The sequence below is a fragment of the Calypte anna genome, chromosome 3, assembly GCF_003957555.1.
Source record: "Calypte anna isolate BGI_N300 chromosome 3, bCalAnn1_v1.p, whole genome shotgun sequence".
NCBI lineage: Eukaryota > Metazoa > Chordata > Aves > Apodiformes > Trochilidae > Calypte > Calypte anna.
The window spans coordinates 20856384-20875734 of record NC_044246.1 but is presented as its reverse complement, the minus strand read 5'-3'; the positions used below and the strand labels follow the sequence as shown (position 1 = coordinate 20875734).

The following is a 19351-nucleotide window of genomic DNA, read 5'->3' as shown; positions in this document are numbered from 1 at the left end:
ATACAACATAAAATTACAAATTTATATCATAAAGGTCCATCAGGGTTTTAATCTTGCACTGTTTAGAACATTAGTACATACTCTGACTCAGTGGAAAAGTCTCATTTCTTTAACTTGATAGTTGACTTTCAAAAAGGTGGTTATGTTTTTTGGTAATGTTCCTTCTGCTTTGCTTGTTTGAGACTCATCTCACTTCTAACAGTACCAGCAGTATGTATTAGCCATCAAAAAGGGATTGAGAAAATAATGATGACTTGTGCAGTGTAACAGTGTTTTCTTAGCAATCTCAGAAAGTAATTGCAAGGTGAAATAACTGCAAGCCACACTCAGAGTTGCTGAAGCATCAACATGGGTGAAATATGAAAGGTACTGTCAACTCATCATTAAAGGTCAGATTAAAAGGTTCAAACTGCAGAGATTTTCTCATCACTAAGTTGTTGCTCTCAAATTTTGAGTAATACTCAAATTAAGAAACCTAAGGAAGTATCTTTATGAACCTTACAGCAGACGTCTGCTTCACACAAAAAAAGAAAACTAATCAGAAAAGTGGTGGCATTGACAATGTCCCTTTTTCAGCATGCAGATCCAAAGGGTTTCTCCATCCTGCTCCTTCTTCAGTGAGCCAGAGCAGCTCTGAGAGCAGAACCTGTAAAGAAACACAGAAAACCATTGGACATACAGAACCCACCCTCTAACTGGTGAAAGAGCAGGAATGACCAGATATTACAGTCAGTAGTGACCATCATTTATTGTGTGATGAGAAGATGCTCTGATGCATCATAAGAACAGGTAGTATTTAGGTACCATGTCTTCTGCTTTTGCTCTTCTTTCCTAGCTCCTTTTTTTTGGTTTTTTGTATGCTCTAAAAAGGCATGCATTTTGCTGGGGTTTGCCATCCCTTGTTTGCCTGTGATGCTCTTCAGAAGCATTTAAAACCATGAAAATACCTACAGTTAGATTTCTGATACCCGTGACATGCATCAAACAGAGCCTTTGTTTCCACAAGAAGCTGACTGTTGGTCCTTCAGGTTTTCCCATGCTGTTTCCCACCGTTGTTTTTACCCATTTGCTCAATGGCTTAAGTGTCACACTCTGATGAGCAATAAGGGGCTTTGGGTATTGGTTTTTTTCAGATGATAAAAGGACAAAACTTGGAGCTGGAAGTGGCTGCTGACTCCTGAGTGGTTTATACTGATCACAGTTTCTATATCAGGATTACATTACACAGCTGGTGGTGAAGTGGTCCTGAGGGCTGTTGGACAGGAGTTTGGCAGGAGCTCCAAAACTGTGCTCCTAGCCCTGCATCTGACACACCAGAGCAGTGATGCCTTTGAGGCAGGGTCCCTCATCCTTTCCACCTATGGGTTGATACCCCATGTAGCATTCTTGTTCCAGGAGTTTTTGCTATGCAAATTGCAGGTTGCAAAGGTTGGTCACACCTAGTTAGAGTGTGGACTTCAGTATGAGTTGTAGAGGGCCAAGTGAAGGTGGGAACTTACAGCATGTTGACACAGTTGGTTAGTAAATGTGGATTAGTAGGTTAAACAGCCTGGCATTTACTCTTGAGTAAGAGCATATGCTTGAGCAGTAGCTACATGGAAGCTGTGATGCTGTTAACTCCTCCTTTGGCTCTCTCCCTGATAATTTACATGGCCATACCCCAGGCTGTAGGTCAAAGAACATGCACGTACTAGCTCAATTTTAATTCTCTCTGCTAATGCTATAAATAAAATAAAATTTATATAATAAAGAAAGGTTAGGAGATGCTGAAAATGCATAAACCAGTTTGTTGTTATTTGTGTCTTCTGGTGGGGTGCAGGATCCTTATCATGCATGAACAAACTTGTTATTTTGGCTGGAAATATTATGTAGAAATAGAATGCACCTGCACATCTCATTTATACATATAAGTAGCTGAATTAGTACAGTTAATGCTTAATAAGTGCATGTGGAATTAAAATATAAGCATTAAAGGAATAAACTGGATAAATCTGTGGTTTAAGATGATGGCTGCTTTCAGAATAAGTATTACTTTTTTGGCTTTAGATTGTTCCTCCCACAGTTAACAAATTTACAGAAATCTCCAGGAATTTTAAAAAGGGAAGAGAACTAAATGGCAAACTCTGGGAACCTGTAATATATAACTCTTTCAATTGTATTTTTCACTTTGTTGGTTTGAAGTATATTTGTATGAAACTGTAAACTTCCTTTCCAGGAAGACTTCATCTTGCAGTGCCATTCCTAATGTGTTATAAAATGCTGGAAGTGATGCCCAGTGTATCTTAAGCAAAGAGCTCTGAGGTAGTTCTGTGAGGAAGTGTGGCCAACGTGGCAGTGGCAGGTTCAGTGGCAATGTAGAGGCTCATCCAGTAACATCAGTGCCAGAGTACGGATGCAACAAAAGATTCTTGCTTTTTTTTTTTTTTTTTTTAATTTGTAAGATTCCTCTTTCTGAGGAGGCTTTGATTGATGTCAGCTCCTGATTAATGAAATGCCTTGATCTGGGAGAAGAAGGGAGAAAATGGGGGAAAAAAAAAAAAAGCAGCTTGTTCGTGGTTAGTGACACTGCTGTTACTGAGCCCAACCCGATTTAATTCTTGGTTCTCTATCAAGTAGTCATGGTACTTGACCTCTGCTATGAGACACATCTATCAGCAGTTCTGTCTCCCTTGCTATTTCTAGGGATGTTTTCTTTATGTAAAAGCTGTTTCTTTGTAGCAAATAGTGGGAGAAAAAATCTGAAGATCTTTTCCACTTCAGCGGCTCCATCCATGAAAAAAATAATCTGATTATGATACAAAATGTGATGTATTTAAGCAAGTTTGATAGAAAGTAATCGCTTTTGTGTTTACAAAACTGGCAAACATTTCATTTCACATAAGAAATATATGGTTTTGTTCTAAAGGATCCTCTGAGAGGATGGGAAAGCTATCCCCATGAAAAGCTGATGCTTTCCCTGTGCAGGCAAATTCCATGCGTGCATTCAGCATGGTTTCTTATGATTTATCAATAACTATTAAGACACTTCAATTTTTTTGTAGGACTTGAACATAAAATATGTTCAAGGCGAAACTTTACAAGGTCTTAGCCTGTCTGTATCATGCAAAATGTTCTGTTCAGTGTTTGATTTTTCTCTTGAGAAGTTCTAGCATCACATAATACTGTTTCCATGTGCTTGTGTTTGCTTGCTTTGTGGCTTAGCCTAAAGATGAGGCTTAATTTCTCCCTTTCCAGTGGAGTTTTCCACTTTAGGCCAGGACTAGAAACTGAAGTTATCATTGAAGCTGGCTTCATTTTTACATATTCATTTCCGTGGAAACAGCCTAACTATTAAGTTTCTAAAATATACATTCAGAACTGTATCAGGACTGTTCAGGATTTCTTTCTCTTTTTGAATTCATCAGTTTTATTTCACAGTTACCTCATTTGTTTATAGAGCATTTGTGGAAACATTGCTGGTAGTGTCCTCACAAAGGAAAACATGGCAACACATGATGGTAGGTCTGTGGTCTGAGTGGTTTAAAAGAGTGTCTTCCTTTGCAAAGTAATAAATGCTAATGTAAAATATTTCTGCAGCTGCTCAGAGGCAGCATGTTGCAGAATGGATGACCAGGTAGTCAAGTGTCTTGTCAGGCAGCTGCAGCAGCCACAGCAGCAGGAAAGGTGTGAGCAATGCTTTCCACCCACACCTTGTTTATCGGTGTTAGCTTCAAAGCTCTGCTGGGGCTGTCTGACTGCTAACATAAACCAAAAGGAGCTTAACTAAAAAACTGGTCATTTTTTTAACTGTGTTTATTCTTGGTTCCACCTTTTTAAGGGTGGCTGTTGACTGACACCAGTATAGATATTTCTGCTTCCTCTCTGGTGTTTTCTGTTATACACAATGTGCAAATATTCCCTTTATTTCTCAATAGTTGCTCCTCTGTAGTAATTGAAATGGAGATTGTGACTAATGTGCAATAAGTAGTTGCAGATACCTCCTTACAGGTTGGCTTCGTGGGAGTCAGGCAGCTTGTACTTTATCCTTGAAAATGTACAAATAGCTTAGCAGTGTCTGTATGGAGATATTGTTCTTTTCTACACAGAAGAAAAAAGAGCCCCAGTTAAACTGCTGTTGATTCCACGTGAAGTAAGCATTAGCTGCTGTAGAGGTGTCCTCAAGTATCAAAGCTGCAAGCAGCTGCAGAAGTTCAGGACATAAATAAAAGTGGGATTTTGACTGCTACTGTTGGATGTGTTGTGTTGGATCTGGCTTGTGATGAGAGAGATTTACTCTCTCCCCAAGCAATGAACTCTAAAAAATATCAAAAGCAAACCTTTTGTCTGGTCCTGCCAAAAAGACCCAGAAGGGGTTTTACCACTGTGAGATGGTATTCCTTGCTGCAATGGGAGTGTAAATTTTTCAGTGCAGAGCTGGGATAAAGGGTGCCTTCTGCAGGAGATGCTGTCCCCTGGGATGTGGCATGATGGACGTGCCAGCACAAGCAGTTGCCTTGGGGCTGCTGTGTCAGTGTCTCAGCAGTGGTGGGTGGTCATGACAGAAGCACTAGAATTAGTCCTCTTTCCAGGAGGCTTGGCTCTTAATAAAGCTTATTTTTTATGAGGGAGGGAGTGTATTGTAATCCTTATGTTTTGGATAAGAAAATTCAAAGACAGACAGTAACTTTTCAAGGTCACTTTAGCTTGTTGGAGAGAAAGCTGGCATTTTACTGGATGGGCTCTGATACTGAGAGGTAGTAAAGCAGTGGCCACATGGCTGTGAATAAGGGGCAGGGATTCCTATACCTGAAACACCAGAAAACTAATTTAAGGCAATGAGTTGCTAAGTCTCTTTCCAGATAGGTTTTACCTTTATCTGAAATCACTGTGTCCCGTGACTTGGAGAGATAAGAGCCATCAAATACCCTGCTGTGTATACCAGCCCTGGTGCCTCTCTCCTCCTCTGGTGTAATCACATTTCTGAGGACAAAAAAAAAGCCTGCTAGGACCATGAAACCAGATTGCAGTGGGTGAGTAGTCTGTGGAGAGCTGCCAGCCTCCCTGGGAAAGGGCAAGGGCTCTGTCCCATGGGAAGAGAGCAGCATCCTGCCCTGGTGAGAACTCACAAGAGGTTCGCAATAAATTTAGGGGAGTCCCGAGGAACAGAAAGGGTGCACTGCACTGTAAGGGTGAGTTTTGAGCCTGAAATGACACTGCAAAGGACAGTCTTGGGCAGCTTTCCCTTCAGGAAAGCTTTGTGTATGATATCAGTATCAGCTGTGTGTTTAATATCAGTATGAAAAAGTAAATCTCCTCGACAAGGTGGTACCCTAACACTGATATTTTATATGCATGTCTGTCATTCCAATAGGAGACTATTCATGTGCATAAACACAATACTAAATCTACAAGATAACATCCTATTGCCTGTGAAACACAAGCAACCACTGGCAGCTGTATAGCCTATACAACCCAGATTCATAAGTATGGATATGAACATATTTCTTTGGGAAAAGAATGTAGTAAAATGGGCCAGAACTCTGTATTTTTCCTCCCTTGATGGAGTTTTGCATAGTGGCGTTTATGACAGTGCCTTTGAATAGCGTAGAGTGAGATCAAAGAAACATACAGTGATACTTTTCATGTTACAAATTAGATGGTTATTTATGAGTCCTGGGGGAAGGCAAAAAGAGCAGCACAATGAAGCAGCCAGTACAACAAATTTCAGAAATGTTCTAGCAATTTTATTTACAGAGATAATGTATAATTTGATTGCTAGATAACAGAAGCTGGAGATCGTTTGTGTTTCAGGAGTTGAGAAGAGTAAAACATTGTATGGTACAGAATAAATTGTATCCATAAAAGAAGAGGGTATGTTACTTTGCCTGATGTTATCTGATTTTGCTGCTGAAATTATAGCCTGGAATTCATGAGAATATAGCAAGCTTAATGAGTAGGAACAAAAAAATGTACTTGTTAAATCACACCCCAAACAAAACCTCGGGTAAGTTTGTTGCCTTACTAAGCAATATTTAAGGTTTCTGTAAATTTGAGATTGAAAGTATGTTTGGACTATTTAATTTAAATGTTTCCCAGCTTAGGAGATGCACTGCAGTTATGGAGAATGTTGGATTTCCTCTGCATTGTTGCAATCTAAAGATTAAATACTTTGCAAACTGGATTTTTTTTGCACGTTACTGAAAAAACTGTGTTGCAAATATAGCTTGGAAAATCAGAGAGAACCCATGTAAAACTAGGCTTAAATTCTGAAAAAACAAAAAAAAACCCAACCCAAGCCAAAACAGAAAAACCCACAAAAACCAAACAAACCACAACAAGGTACCAGAAATATCCAGATGCTTCTCTGACAAGAGCAGTTAAAAAACCGTGCCACAAGGGAGAGAGAGGGGATGCAGCAAATAACTGGTGGCTACCTATCTGTATAAATGAGTTTGCAAAATTATCCTGGAAAACCTGAGTGTTTCAAACGAACCATTGTTTCTTGGTAAGCTGTCTCTAACATTTGCTGAACTTTGTTTGTTTTGAAATATGGTTGTAATTACCATGCATTATGTTGAGCAGATAAGTGACATTTAATGCTGCTCTCTTCTGTAGACTTATGCAGTAATGAAATATGGTTAAAGGCAAGTGTAAAGAGTGGGAAGTCAAAGACTGAACATAGAAGCCAGAACTAGGGTAGTCCTTCAAGCCTATATTTAATCTTCTGGAGCACACAAGTATTAAAATATAGCCTTTAATTTCTTGATTATAGTTTGCCCCAAGTGAGTCAGTACTTGAAAAACAATTCTGCCTAAGAAAACAGTTGCTCAGTGTTTTGAATTGCCTTAATTTTCTTTTGTGTGGCTCTCTAATTTTATGTGGAGGCTTTTAGTCTTCTTTTCAAAGAAATGCAAGAATTTTGAGGTTGAATTTGCTACAGCTAATGGTAGTGCCTCAGTAGCCCGCAAGTGTTAATTAACCTTTATGCTGTGTGGGATGAAGGTTACATTTAGCAGATTAAAAGTGAAGTTTAAAAGACATTAAGGTCAAAAGCTTTGCTAATTACCCAATTTTCTCATTAAGTAATTGCCCAATTTGAAACTTGAAAACTTGATTGTCAAAACCTGTAGATAGGACAGCCCTGTACACTTCAAAAGCCTGATTGCTGCTGGTGTAAGGAGCCTGTGAGAGCTCAGCACTTTTCCTCACCAGTCTCTGATGTTTCAGCTTAGGCAGAACATGCAGGGTCTTTTGCTGTGTGACCTTGAGAGGAGTGCAGGATGCTTCCTGCTCCTTGTGCCCTGCTTTGTCCACCCTGTGGCCCCAGGCAGTGTCTGGCTTTGCCATCATCCTGCAAAGCTGCAGCCTATTGAGTTTCTCCATGGAGCAGCTCGGGTGCCATCTGCCCGTGGTGTGGAGAGACAAGCAGTGGGAGAGCCCTTGGTGAAGAGGGAGGCCTCAGAGAACTCATTTTTCTTCAGCATCTGGAAAGTTGTTTTCTTAGAAAATTTTAACTAGATCAGTTTGGGCATGGGGGAAGATAGAGGAAAAGAGCTCCAGGCACTGACTTTTTAACCTGCGTCATTTAATGCTTGGAAAAGTTATTAATTTGTAACTTCTAAATTAAAATTTTATTTTCTCAGTGTTCTAACACTCTTAGCACAACATGTAACGCTTTTAATAAAGGAATACTAATAAATGTGTGCTAAAGTGCTACTTTTAATGTCTCTAACTTAGAGTAGAGCAGTTCATTGCAGCTGTCGCCTTTGTTGCCATCTGACATTCCAAGCATGTGTGTTAGGAAAGATGCTCTTTGCCCCTGTCTTTCTCTTACTGTGACAAGGTGGCATCAGATATTAAAAAGAGCTTGGGGTGACTGGGATTGCTGTTGAGCAAGTTGCAAGGGGGTTTCCAAGAAGGTGTCTGTAGCCACCATGAATTCTGCCTACAGGGAGCAGAGGTTGCAGGAACACCATTTGGGAAGGCAAAGGCATGTCCTGATGGTTGAAGGCCAAGTGTTGAAGAGTCCTAAGCTTTAGAACAGTATCAGGAGTATGGAGAGCTAAGCAATTCTTAGGGAAAAGAAATACTTTAAAACCACAAGGCTTTTTAAGTAGTGGGTGGTGAAAATCCTGTGAATGGGTTTACTGTTGAGATGTATGAAGGTGGAGCTGATACAAAGCGTGCCGCTGGGGAAGGACACCTGGGAGAGCCAAGGTGATTACCTGCCTGTCAAGTGATTATATGGTTACCAATTTCAAATACAAAAAGTGTGTTTGAGTCTTGGATTTCTTTTGTTTTCTTGGTCTGTGTATCAGAACTAGTATCAGCAAGTAGGAAGTCTGTTCTGTTTCTTCTTTAAACTTGTGTGCCAAATAAATAATTCAGTTACTGGGAACTCGGGCAAACGCAACACACATGTTGGTCAAATACAGCGTGGTTGGAGTTGTGCCCTGTGGATCCTGTGCCAATATATTTCTAGATTATCCATATTAAAAATAATATGAGTGTTTACAGCAGCAGATGCAAAGGCTTATTACAAAAATATTTTGTCATAAAAGCTGTAATTTGTGGTTATTACGACGTTATTTTTTCTAGGATGTTTTTTTTAAACATCCTTTCTCCTCTTGCTTTTTCATGTCAGAAAAAAAAAAATGAAGCTCATTTATACAAATCTTTTTAGCCTATACAAGTAGGACTACTACTTGTAAGGGATGAAGAGGTAATTCATCTTATGTGTCAGACCAAAACTTTAAATTGTCTGAAAGTATGTCTTATGTTCTCTATAATATAATGGCGAAGTGGTAGACCCAAAGTCATGAAGTTGCTTCAGATAAACCATCAAGCAGTCCACAAATAGTAAAGACCAGTGGTGATATTGCACTGTAGAATACTCATGTGTTAGGGTAAAATCTTCCCATGGGTCATCTATGATCAAAACACTGTTGTTGTACAATATATATATATGCAGTGCTTATTTTGAAAAGTCCTCAGGAAACTTGTCCAATGTAGTTATATATCTTTGTGCTTTCAAAATTTAATGCAGTGCTGTAATGATTTAAGTTTATAGTTGATGATCCATTTTGGTTTTTTTTTCTGGTTTCCTTAGTAAATTGAGTGCTGGGGGTATGAATACATATTTATATTTACAGGTCTGTACATACATACCTATTTTGGGTGAGCCAGTTTACATTTTTTCAAGTCACGAATGAATTCAAAACTCCATAAATTATATTCCTCTTAGGATTTTGACTGAGGTTTTAATACAAAGTCTAGGTTTTCAGATTTAAGCTAAGGTTTATGTTTGGTTTTTTTGTTCATTGGGGATTTTTATTTTTTTTAATATATTTTCTATGTCCATCAGTTGACATAGTGAATTGCAGTACTATATTTTAAAATGGATAATAAGCAGTCTTTTTACACAGTTTATGATTTTAAATGTAGATTAGATATTGGGATGATCACTTCTGATGTTTAAGGCACTAGACACTGCACTCATTTTATGGTCCAATTCTGCAGTAGGATCTGTGCAAATAAACTTACTGCTGGCTACTGTAGACTTAAGTTTAAAGTAGGGAAGATGGTTTTCTCAATATGGTTGTCCTCATACATCATCAACCCTAAGTAAATGAGTGGTGTGTGATTATGTGCAGTCATTCTGAAAACCTGAAGAAATATCTGTGAATGAAAAAAATACAAGGAGTAGCAGTGTTGGGAGTGCCAACAAGTGCTGCTTAATTTGTGGGCCTTGAACTGGGGACCACTATCTTCACTCAGTGATCTTCATATGCCTTATTGCTCTGGAAAAAATAGAGAAAGAGCTTTTAGCTTTGCCTCCAATAATTAGTGTGAGATCAAGTAGTGCTTTCTTTTTAATTCTGAATGGAAAAATTGGGAAACTAGGGAAAGAGACAGGCAAAGTAAGGAAAGGAAGTAAAAAAATACGTGGAGTAATCCAGAGTATAAGAGTCTTGCATATGCAGGAAAGAAAAGCTTGGGGACAACTTCCCGCTCCACTTCCATGCCACCAGATGTAGCTTCTGGGGACACATCAGAAGTTAATATAGTATTAAGCTGGGGAAGAGAGGGGATGGAAGAGGAAAGCTTTTTTTAATCTTCCACGTTTGTGTTGTGTGTTTTGTTTCCTGTTCTCATGATCCTTCCATGAGTCACATCTTATAAAACCAGGATAATTTGTGTATGTACTTGCTTTCAGAGGAGGTGAAGGAGATACTGTAGGCAAGTGTGGGGTCTTTGGAAAAATTGTTATTCCATATTAGAGATACAGAATTCCTGATGTTTAATAAGCTGGTTTTAAGACAAATGAGCTGCAGGAAACTGCAGAGAATTTTCTTTCACTTAACATGGTAGGAAAAACAAATTTATCAGTTATCTCTCTGGAAATGTAAGCCTCACCCAGAGTCAAATTTTTCACTGCTCTCAAGAATAAAAATTGCAAGTTGTGCAAATATGTACCTTCCTGCACACATAGACAGATAACAGTCCTAGTGAGAAAGGGTTATTTTAGGCCAATTATCTTCTAAAACCATTGGCCAGATCTTTATACCAGCCAAAGTAATTTCTGTTGCATTTCTGTAATAAAAGATTCGTGCTACTCTGGGGAACAGAAAACTGTGTGGGTGCCTTGGCAGGCAAGGGTTTAAAAATATCTGTGGTTTATGTGGCTTTATTGGATAAAATGAAGGATTTTCCACCCTGTGGTTTGAATTTCCATGTGCTAGAGTTTGTAGAATTTGTTTTTTTGAAATGTTGTTTATGTCTAAAATGAAGCTCTTACTTATGTTTAGTCGGGTCTGGGAGCAATTGACTTGGAGAAGTGATAATGGATGCTCTGGAATTGTTGAGAGGCCTCAGAATAGATGGTTTAATAGGAACATACTTTTTTTTTTTAATGCAGCCAGTTCAAATTTCTACTAGGCAGTCAGTAATGTGGGTTGAGAGCTTTGAGTACCTACCATAACTATGTCCTGGATACCCCTTTCAAAGTTCCTGGCTAAAGCGTAAGGAGTGATTTGAGCTGTTTGTGTGCTTGAAAGTGAATGAGGAGCCCCACGCAGCATAATGCATCTGTTTAGTGCTGTTTGTTGGCCATGATAAAGAAACCCTAATATTTGGAGTAATTTAGACTAATTCATATGTCTCATGAGTACATAATACAAGCATCCCATACATCCCTCAAGGAGTACTCCTCCAAAAGGAGTATGAATGTGAGAGAACAATAAGTGTTCAGTGGCTAAAATTAAATGTCAAGCTAGCAAGCTGTGATAAAATAACAGGGCATTGCTTTGAAATTTGCAGTACTGTATGTTTAGACCTAGAATGTTTTTGCTGTCATTTGAGTACCAATACTCTTATATTTTTAAACCAGTTCATAAGATTGAAGGACCTTAGATCTAGAGTTGTATGGATATCAACTCACTACTACTGGCAAGCACTGCAGATGGTACTTTTTCCTATTGTCTGTCCTGAAGGCATAGATCACATAGAGCTTGGGGAACACGACCAACACATCAGAAATCATGCAGTTTGGTTATAATAAAAATAACCAGCTAACTAGAAAGGTCTTTTGAAAATAAATTGACTAAATCACTAGTTAATTACACTTCCAATTTTTGTAGAATCATAGAATGGTTTGGGTTGGAGGGGATCTTTAAGATCTTCTAGTTCCCTCCACCCTTCCATGGGCCCTGACACCTCCCACTAGACCATATTGCTCAAAGCCCCATCCAGCCTGTCCTATCTTGCTGTATTCACTAGTCTGGTTTCCCTCTGAGTAAATAAATAAAAAAATAAAATTCTGGTTTAGTAAATTAAGACTGGTTCATGGCAAGTATGGATAGCTGTCTGAGGCAGCGTTAAGGAAAGGCCAGACTTTTAGGTGAGGAAGAAGAGGAAGGGAAAGAGATGGACTTCTGCTTCATAAGTGACTAGCCTTGTACTTTTGTAAAAGTACTCCTTCTCCTCTGAATGGGAAAGGGCATGCCCTTGAAGAAAGCTTTGCTTTTAAACTTCTTTTGAAGTAGGTATTTGAATTCTAAAAAGGTATCTTCATTTAAGCTAATCCCTGGTTGACTTACTTTTCAAGATACTGCCAAGAAGGGTGTGTTGGTGTTCAAGTGAGTATTTGCTGTTAGTGGTGAGGGTTAGGAGTCATACATTTTAATTCTCTAATAATTTCCAGAGTAATATATGATTGTCATCACTTGAAACAGATGCCGTCTCTGTAGAGTGATAAAGAACAAAGAAAAGTGTTCTCAGTGTGATACCATGTCCTTTGATCAAATGAAATATTCTTGATTTCATAATAATCTCCATGCTATCTGGCTTCTTTCAGTTGCTGTGCTTTGTTTATCCTCTCCATGATGCAAAGCCACTGGTAGTTTGAAACCTCTTCTCTCCCATTGCATACACGTGGCCCATTTGCCTATTTTTGACCTGGCTTAACCTTCATTTCCTACTCATACCCAATTTATACAGCTATAACCTCTGACAAGGTGTTGCAACAAAGTTGAGTTTGAGGGTCCTTCTGCCTCTGTGTTAAGCATCCATGGCAGAAGTCAGAGAGGTGAACACTATCCAAGCCCAAGTCCTCTACCATCTCAGCTGATAAGTTGAGGAGGTGAAAGCATTACAGCTCACCCTCCCAGGGCAGAAAAATTTGCTCTCCCATTCCTCTTTGAAGTTAGTGACATAGCTGTGGCTTTGGGAGCTGAAAGAGCAATAGAAGGTGTCCCTTTTTTGAGGTGCTGGGGTTCAGGAGAAGCAATGTTAGTAGTTAGTGGGAGAAAGGATATGTATGTTAGGCAGCCAGTGCTCCAGAGGAGTGCTTGCATCTGTGCTCATCAGAGAGCCTGAGCAAAGTGGAGCCTTTCCTGGTTTGGTAATTACTATTATTTGGACTCAGCATGGGGAACACAGTAATGTCTGGCTTCTGAAAGGATGATTTGACATAGCTATTTACTCCTTTGGCAATTTTTTTATAGTAATCCGTATATTTATACACCTTGGGAATTTATCCATAATTTATCCATTCTAAGATCTCTTAATAGTTCATTAATTGATGGATTTGGCAGACAAAAAGGAAAAAAAATAGGCTTTTTTTTTTCTTTTGTTTTTTACTTGTCTTCTGTGTGTGAATTGCTACTCCAGTGTAAAATGAGATCATAATATTTTGAAAATAATTGCTACTGTTTTCTGCAGTGTTCATTTTTACTGGTTCATTGTGCATGTTGAAAAACTAATATTGTAACAGTAGCAACAATATGATTTATGTGGTGGTACTTTCAGTCCATTTCTTTCCCTAAATTAAAAACTTGACTTTGTAGAGCTGTTAAAATAACTTTCTTGTGTACAGGAAGTGCAGTTATGGCTGGTAGTGTTAAAGGCATTTTGTTCAGAGTTGTTCTGATCCATTTTCTACAGATCTCAGTCTGGTTACCTGCCTTATTAATTTCCCTGCAGCTCTTTTTATTTATTAGCCTTAATGGTTACAGTATTAACCATGAAGAGTTACTTTGTGCTTTTGATTTAAACCAAATAGTGAACTAAATCAATGTGCAAAAATGTATTGTAGGAGTTGTTTTGTCACAATAATTTTAACTGTTCCTTTTAGTTCAATTATGATAGTGAGTACGTTTCTTTACTAGTATTTGTTTTGCTCATTCCTTGTAGGAATTTTGTTAGTATTTTGAAGGTATTATACATTTCTTTATTTCTGTTGTTTAAATTCTTGCTCCTTCGGTAGTCTCTATCACGTTTTAACTGACTGGAAGGTGACATTAAATTCAATTTCTTTCATATTTAGTTCATTTTTGAGGTTGGTATGTCATAATAAGACTAGTGATCTAAAATTTAGATTGTATACAACTGCAGTAATACCATGAGCTATTTACCCTTATGCATAGGTTCTCTGGTTTTATTTATATTTCGTAGAATATGGAGTCATACTGTCCGTGTAGTACAGTACAGCACAGGTAACTGTTGGGGAAACAGTTCAGAAATATACAGGTTGTGAGCAATCCTGACTTACTTCAATTTAGGCCACATTGGGTTAATGGCTATTGAGGCCTAGTTAGAGGCTTTCTGAGAATGAGCTACTGGGAAAGAGATAACTTAATTGGCAACAGAAGAAGAAAATAATTATGTGAGAAGAAGGTTCCATGAGAATGGTATGTGTAATTGGAATACAAAGCCACCTGCATGATAAGATGGTGTAAACAAGGCTTCTCTATATAAAGTGAGTGCAAGTTGCTAATAAACGATTTCATACAATCATATTGATGTGCACATGGAATCCTTAAGTCTCTGCAGACTGTTTTCCCAACAGGTAACTTTTGTAAACCTGTCTTTTAGAAGTTCCTTCCTAAGTTTTCAGGAGGCCTAAGTCAGGATTGACTGGAAATTCAGTACCTTGTTATTGAGCAGCATACTCTTCTGTGGGTTTTTAGTGGCTGGCCTGTGATTTTTTGGAACAGCCAAACTCAAAAATCTGTTATGTGTTATTTTGGCTTGGCAGAGCTAATGCAAAGAACTGTCAAAGGCAAAGAGTATGCAGAAGCTGTAATTTCCTTTTTACCACTGAAGAACAGATTTGGCTGGATTATGCCTTCAATGCTAATCTAGCTCTGTGTGGCCAAACAGATTTTTGGAACCTTTTTGTAGCGTATTTATTTTCTGTTCACTTCAGGCCAAATGTTAGAATGTCTCATGTATTTTTGGTGCATGTGGGGTGCTGATATGAAAAAAGGTAGAGAGAAAGAGCTGGAGTTTAGAACTCTGATCTAGACTATATGAATTGAGATTGCCACTTGATGCAATTAGCAAAATTTGTATGTTCAAATTTATTTTTTTAACTTTTCATCTTGTTTTAAAATAAAGGATCACATTTCAGTCAGTTGGCTATTTAAATAACCTTAATTTCAGCCTTCTTTGTACTGCTAAGCATCTTTGTCTTTCTACATTATTTTAACAGAAAACACATTTCCTCTTGTAGTAAAGCTACACTCCTTAAGCCTTCTAAGTTAATGATTAGTAACATTTCTGTCTTGAAGCATTAATTTGATGTGCTGAACATAATATCTGTTCCTTCCTTGCCTGAACATGTTTGAATGTCTTCAGTATTTCAAAACGACGGGACAGACATAATCCTGCTTCTGTGGCTTTTAGTTTAGAACAAGCCAGTTAAATGCCACTCTCTTCTCCTCCTGTACAGATGACAGCATCTCAGCTGCAAGTACATCTGATGTCCAGGACCGTCTTTCAGCCCTGGAGTTGAGAGTGCAGCAGCAAGAGGATGAAATCACTGTGCTAAAAGCAGCTCTGGCTGATGTGCTAAGGCGTCTTGCTATCTCTGAAGACCATGTAGCTTCTGTGAGAAAATCAGCACCAAACAAAGGTAAGCTCATATTTGGTAAATTGTTTCTACAGTCAGAATGCTATAAATGTTCTCCATTGATCCCATCTTTTTTCCCCTTTTGTCTAATTTGAAAGACAGGTATATTTTGAGATGAAGGGACACGTTACAGGCTAGTTGTCCCCCTGTTCCTAGAATTAAAAAAAGCATACAAAAATTCCAAAGCATATTGCCCCTAAATAAGGAAGTTTTCTGAATATAGGTAATTTTTGTTCATATACAGACATAATTCACTACCAGTAGGTTTCTTGTAAGAAGTGGCCATGTAGGCACTCAGCAGTATCTCTAAGTATCTCTAAGTAGAAGCTTTTAGCTTTTGCATTGCAACCTTGAAATATGTAGGACTGTTCAAAAATGAAGAAACTAGATGCTACTTGTGCTAATTTTTATATAGTTTGTTGGTGTTTTGTTTTGATTTTTTTTCTTTTTTTCTGTGGACATTTCTATTCTGGACAATTATTTGAATTTACTCTGACTTAAAATTGTATATTAAGAGAGAACTATGGCTATGTATATTTGTGGTATATATTAGGCCTCTGATTAAATAAAAGGTTATCTGATATTTCAGGTGATTCACAGTTCTAATTCACCATGGGTGCATGTAAGCCCATCAAACCATGCAGTGCAGCATTGTCTGGGCTCAGTCACACACATGACACCAATGCCAGTATAACACTGAACTGACACACCACAGCCTATTTTTGTTTGAGTGGCTGCATTCTACAGGCTAAAAATAAAAAAAGCTGAAAATGCTGAAAGTTTGAATTATTTTAGATGTGGCAAAGAGATCAAATTCTGTAATTAAGTGTTTTTGCAGTCTCTGTGCCAGATGGAAGGAAGTGATGATGCTTAATTGGCTTGGGCTCTGAATCCTGCCATTCTCCCTTGCATGCTAAATGGTAGGCTGTTATCCCTGCTTATAAAGGCAGCTTTTGTATACCCAGTGTGCATCTTCAGTCTCAAGATTGAGACTGCCTTCTCTAACTGTGTAAAAAGAGCTCGAGCCAAGTATTTTGACTGAATCAGTCTTTGCTGTCAATTATGAGAAGAGGAAAACATCCGAGTGGAAGGCTGCAGGCAAAATGTGGACAACATAGGACCTTATTTTTCCCATTAAAATGGAGGGGAGCAGAGAACATTGCTAAATACCTTTGGTTTGGAGCTGTCTTAATAGCCACCAAAGTCTGCATGCAGGCAGGGCAAAGTTGCTGTGGCTCCTGACTGGGACTTTGGGGATCTTGAGGCCATAGAGAGTTCTCCAGGTGAATTTGTTCTGTGGAAAAGAAATAAATTTTTTTCTTGGAGAGTGTGTATGTGTGTGGAATATCTGAATATGTTCAGCTTTGTGCCACTATATCTCTACAGATTAATGGCAAGAATATGTAACTGTGAAGAAAGAGAGGGGGGCTGTGGCAGTGATGTACATGTTTGAGCTAATACTTTGAATTTAAATGAATTATGACTAATTTGCACTGTATTTAACTTGTAGTGGATGAGTCCTCATTGTGTTCAGTTACCTAATACCAACACATTAACTTCACTGTTCATCATTGAATCAGCTTCATATAGGTGGGATAAAGGTGTCACAGAAGAAAATGTCCACATAGTCACTGGAATTTTGTACAAGTCGAAAAATAACTTGAAGAATGAGCTTGAGATTAATGTTGATATAAACGTAACATCAGTATTTTAATAACTATTTCAAAACAAGTTTGTACATAGCTTTTTTAAATGCTTTAGCTTCTACTTCTGATTTCTATATTTTAAGTTCATTCAGTAAATAATGAACACCTGAAATGTTTTACCAAGGAGAAATAAGTAAGAGTGGCAGAAGATCTGACTTGTCATACAAAAATAACACTCAAGGAAGTAATTGTTAATTTTTCTTTGAAGTATTAATTGGGTGCATGACAGGCTGTTACTAGTCAAGTCATGGTTTCTGCAAAGGTTACTGTACTTCTTCAAAATCCTCTTTTTTGGTATTCACGATCCTGTCAAGAATCACGATTTCAGCATTACAGCAGTTGCATAAATACTGTAGGTAGGTTTTCTTTAAAAAAAATGCCAAAGCTTTAATTCACAGAAGTATACATCAATACATGAAGCTAACATCAATAATGACGAAATATAATACATACATATATATTTCTGAATACACTGAGAGAGCTGCATGTTGTTTGAAGCATGGCAACGTAATGAGGGAAATACTTTTAAAATACTTTAAAAAACAGAACTTAAAAGGATCATAGTACCATAAGAAGCCATGTTAAATCCTTCTATTAAATGAAAGAATTTTAATCTGAGTAAGAGACAATAACTAACAGGAGTTAGATATTGCTGAAATGACTTTTCTAAAGAGTTAGTTATTGCTGAAATGACTTTTCTAAAATCTCAGGAGGTTTTTTTTTGTTTTATTTTTGGTTTTTTGCCTCTTCAACATTGTCTTTAAAACTGTTTTTCATGGGCTAAAAATAAATGTTGTGAACAGACTGTAAATAATGCTGAAAGGAACAAGATCAGATCTCTTTTTTTACTGATTTTTCTCATTCTCAAGTACATAGTCCAACTCGGTACAGGAAGAGATCTTTGCGTTTTGTGTTATTTTGCCTGGCTTGCATTTTTTTTTTATCCCTTTATTTTAGATTGACAGATTGAGTGAACCATTGCTAAAAAGTTTTGCATTATCCTCATAGTCTTTAGCTGTCTTTTTTCCTACATTTCTGTTGTTTCTTATCTCCAGTAGGAACTGCAACAGATTTAGCACTTGTCTGCTACTGCACAGTGAAAAGCAGACTGAGAGCACTCATATGTGGCCTGGTTTTTCCTCCTTAGTATTTATCAACGTAGAGCCATTCTAAATGGAGACTATCTTTTCAAAATGGAAAGGCTGTGATAGTACTTCTCTATCTATGCACACAGCTAAGTACACAAAGCAGAAATTACAAGGTCCAAAGATAGTGTTCAGGATTCTTAGAAATATGAAGGGGCTTGATGAGGTAGCAGGTCCCCAGGGCTGGGGGGAATAGTTGTGTGAGGGTGGTGCTTGTGGGTTGTCTTTTTCCACCCTTTCTCCTTCTCTTTCTTTTTCCTGCTTTTTCTTTCTCCTGCTTTTTCTTTCTCCTGCTTTTTCTTTCTCCTGCTTTTTCTTTCTCCTGCTTTTTCTTTCTCCTGCTCTTTGTTTCTCCTGCTCTTTGTTTCTCCTTCTCTCTCTCTCTCTCCTTCTCTCTCTCTCTCCTTCTCTCTCTCTCTCTCCTTCTCTCTCTCTCTCCTTCTCTCTCTCTCTCCTTCTCTCTCTCTCCTTCTCTCTCTCTCCTTCTCTCTCTCTCTCCTTCTCTCTCTCTTCCTTCTCTCTCTCTCTCCTTCTCTCTCTCTCTCCTTCTCTCTCTCTCTCCTTCCTCTCTCTCTCTTCTCTCTCTCTCTCTTCTCTCTCTCTCTCCTTCTCTCTCTCTCTCTCTTCTCTCTCTCTCTCCTTCTCTCTCTCTCTCCTTCTCTCTCTCTCTCCTTCTCTCTCCCTCCTTCTCTCTCTTCTCCTCTCTCTCTCTCTCCTCTCTCTCTCTCTCCTTCTCTCTCTCTCTCCTTCTCTCTCTCTTCCTCTCTTCTCTCTCTCTCTCCTTCTCTCTCTCTCCTTCTCTCTCTCTCTCTCCTCTTCTCTCTCTCCTCTCTTCTCTCTCTCTCTCCTTCTCTCTCTCTCTCCTTCTCTCTCTCTCTCCTTCTTCTCTCTCTCTCCTTCTCTCTCTCTCTCCTTCTCTCTCTCTCTCCTTCTCTCTCTCTCTCTCTCTCTCTCTCTCCTTCTCTCTCTCTCTCCTTCTCTCTCTCTCTCCTTCTCTCTCTCTCTCCTTCTCTCTCCCTCCTTCTCTCTCCCTCCTTCTCTCTCCCTCCTTCTCTCTCCCTCCTTCTCTCTCCCTCCTTCTCTCTCCCTCCTTCTCTCTCCCTCCTTCT

The 19351-nt window shown here is 38.5% G+C and overlaps 1 protein-coding gene across 2 annotated transcripts in view; it reads left to right on the top strand.

Moving 5' to 3' along the window:
• The window catches only part of EML4 (EMAP like 4), a 155434-nt gene that overhangs the window by 67533 nt on the left and 68550 nt on the right, over window positions 1–19351 (top strand). For both annotated transcript variants that reach the window (XM_030447726.1, XM_030447724.1), the window contains exon 2: window positions 15212–15394. In XM_030447726.1, coding sequence (XP_030303586.1) covers window positions 15212–15394 — 183 coding nt within the window. The remainder of the gene's footprint in view (window positions 1–15211; window positions 15395–19351) is intronic.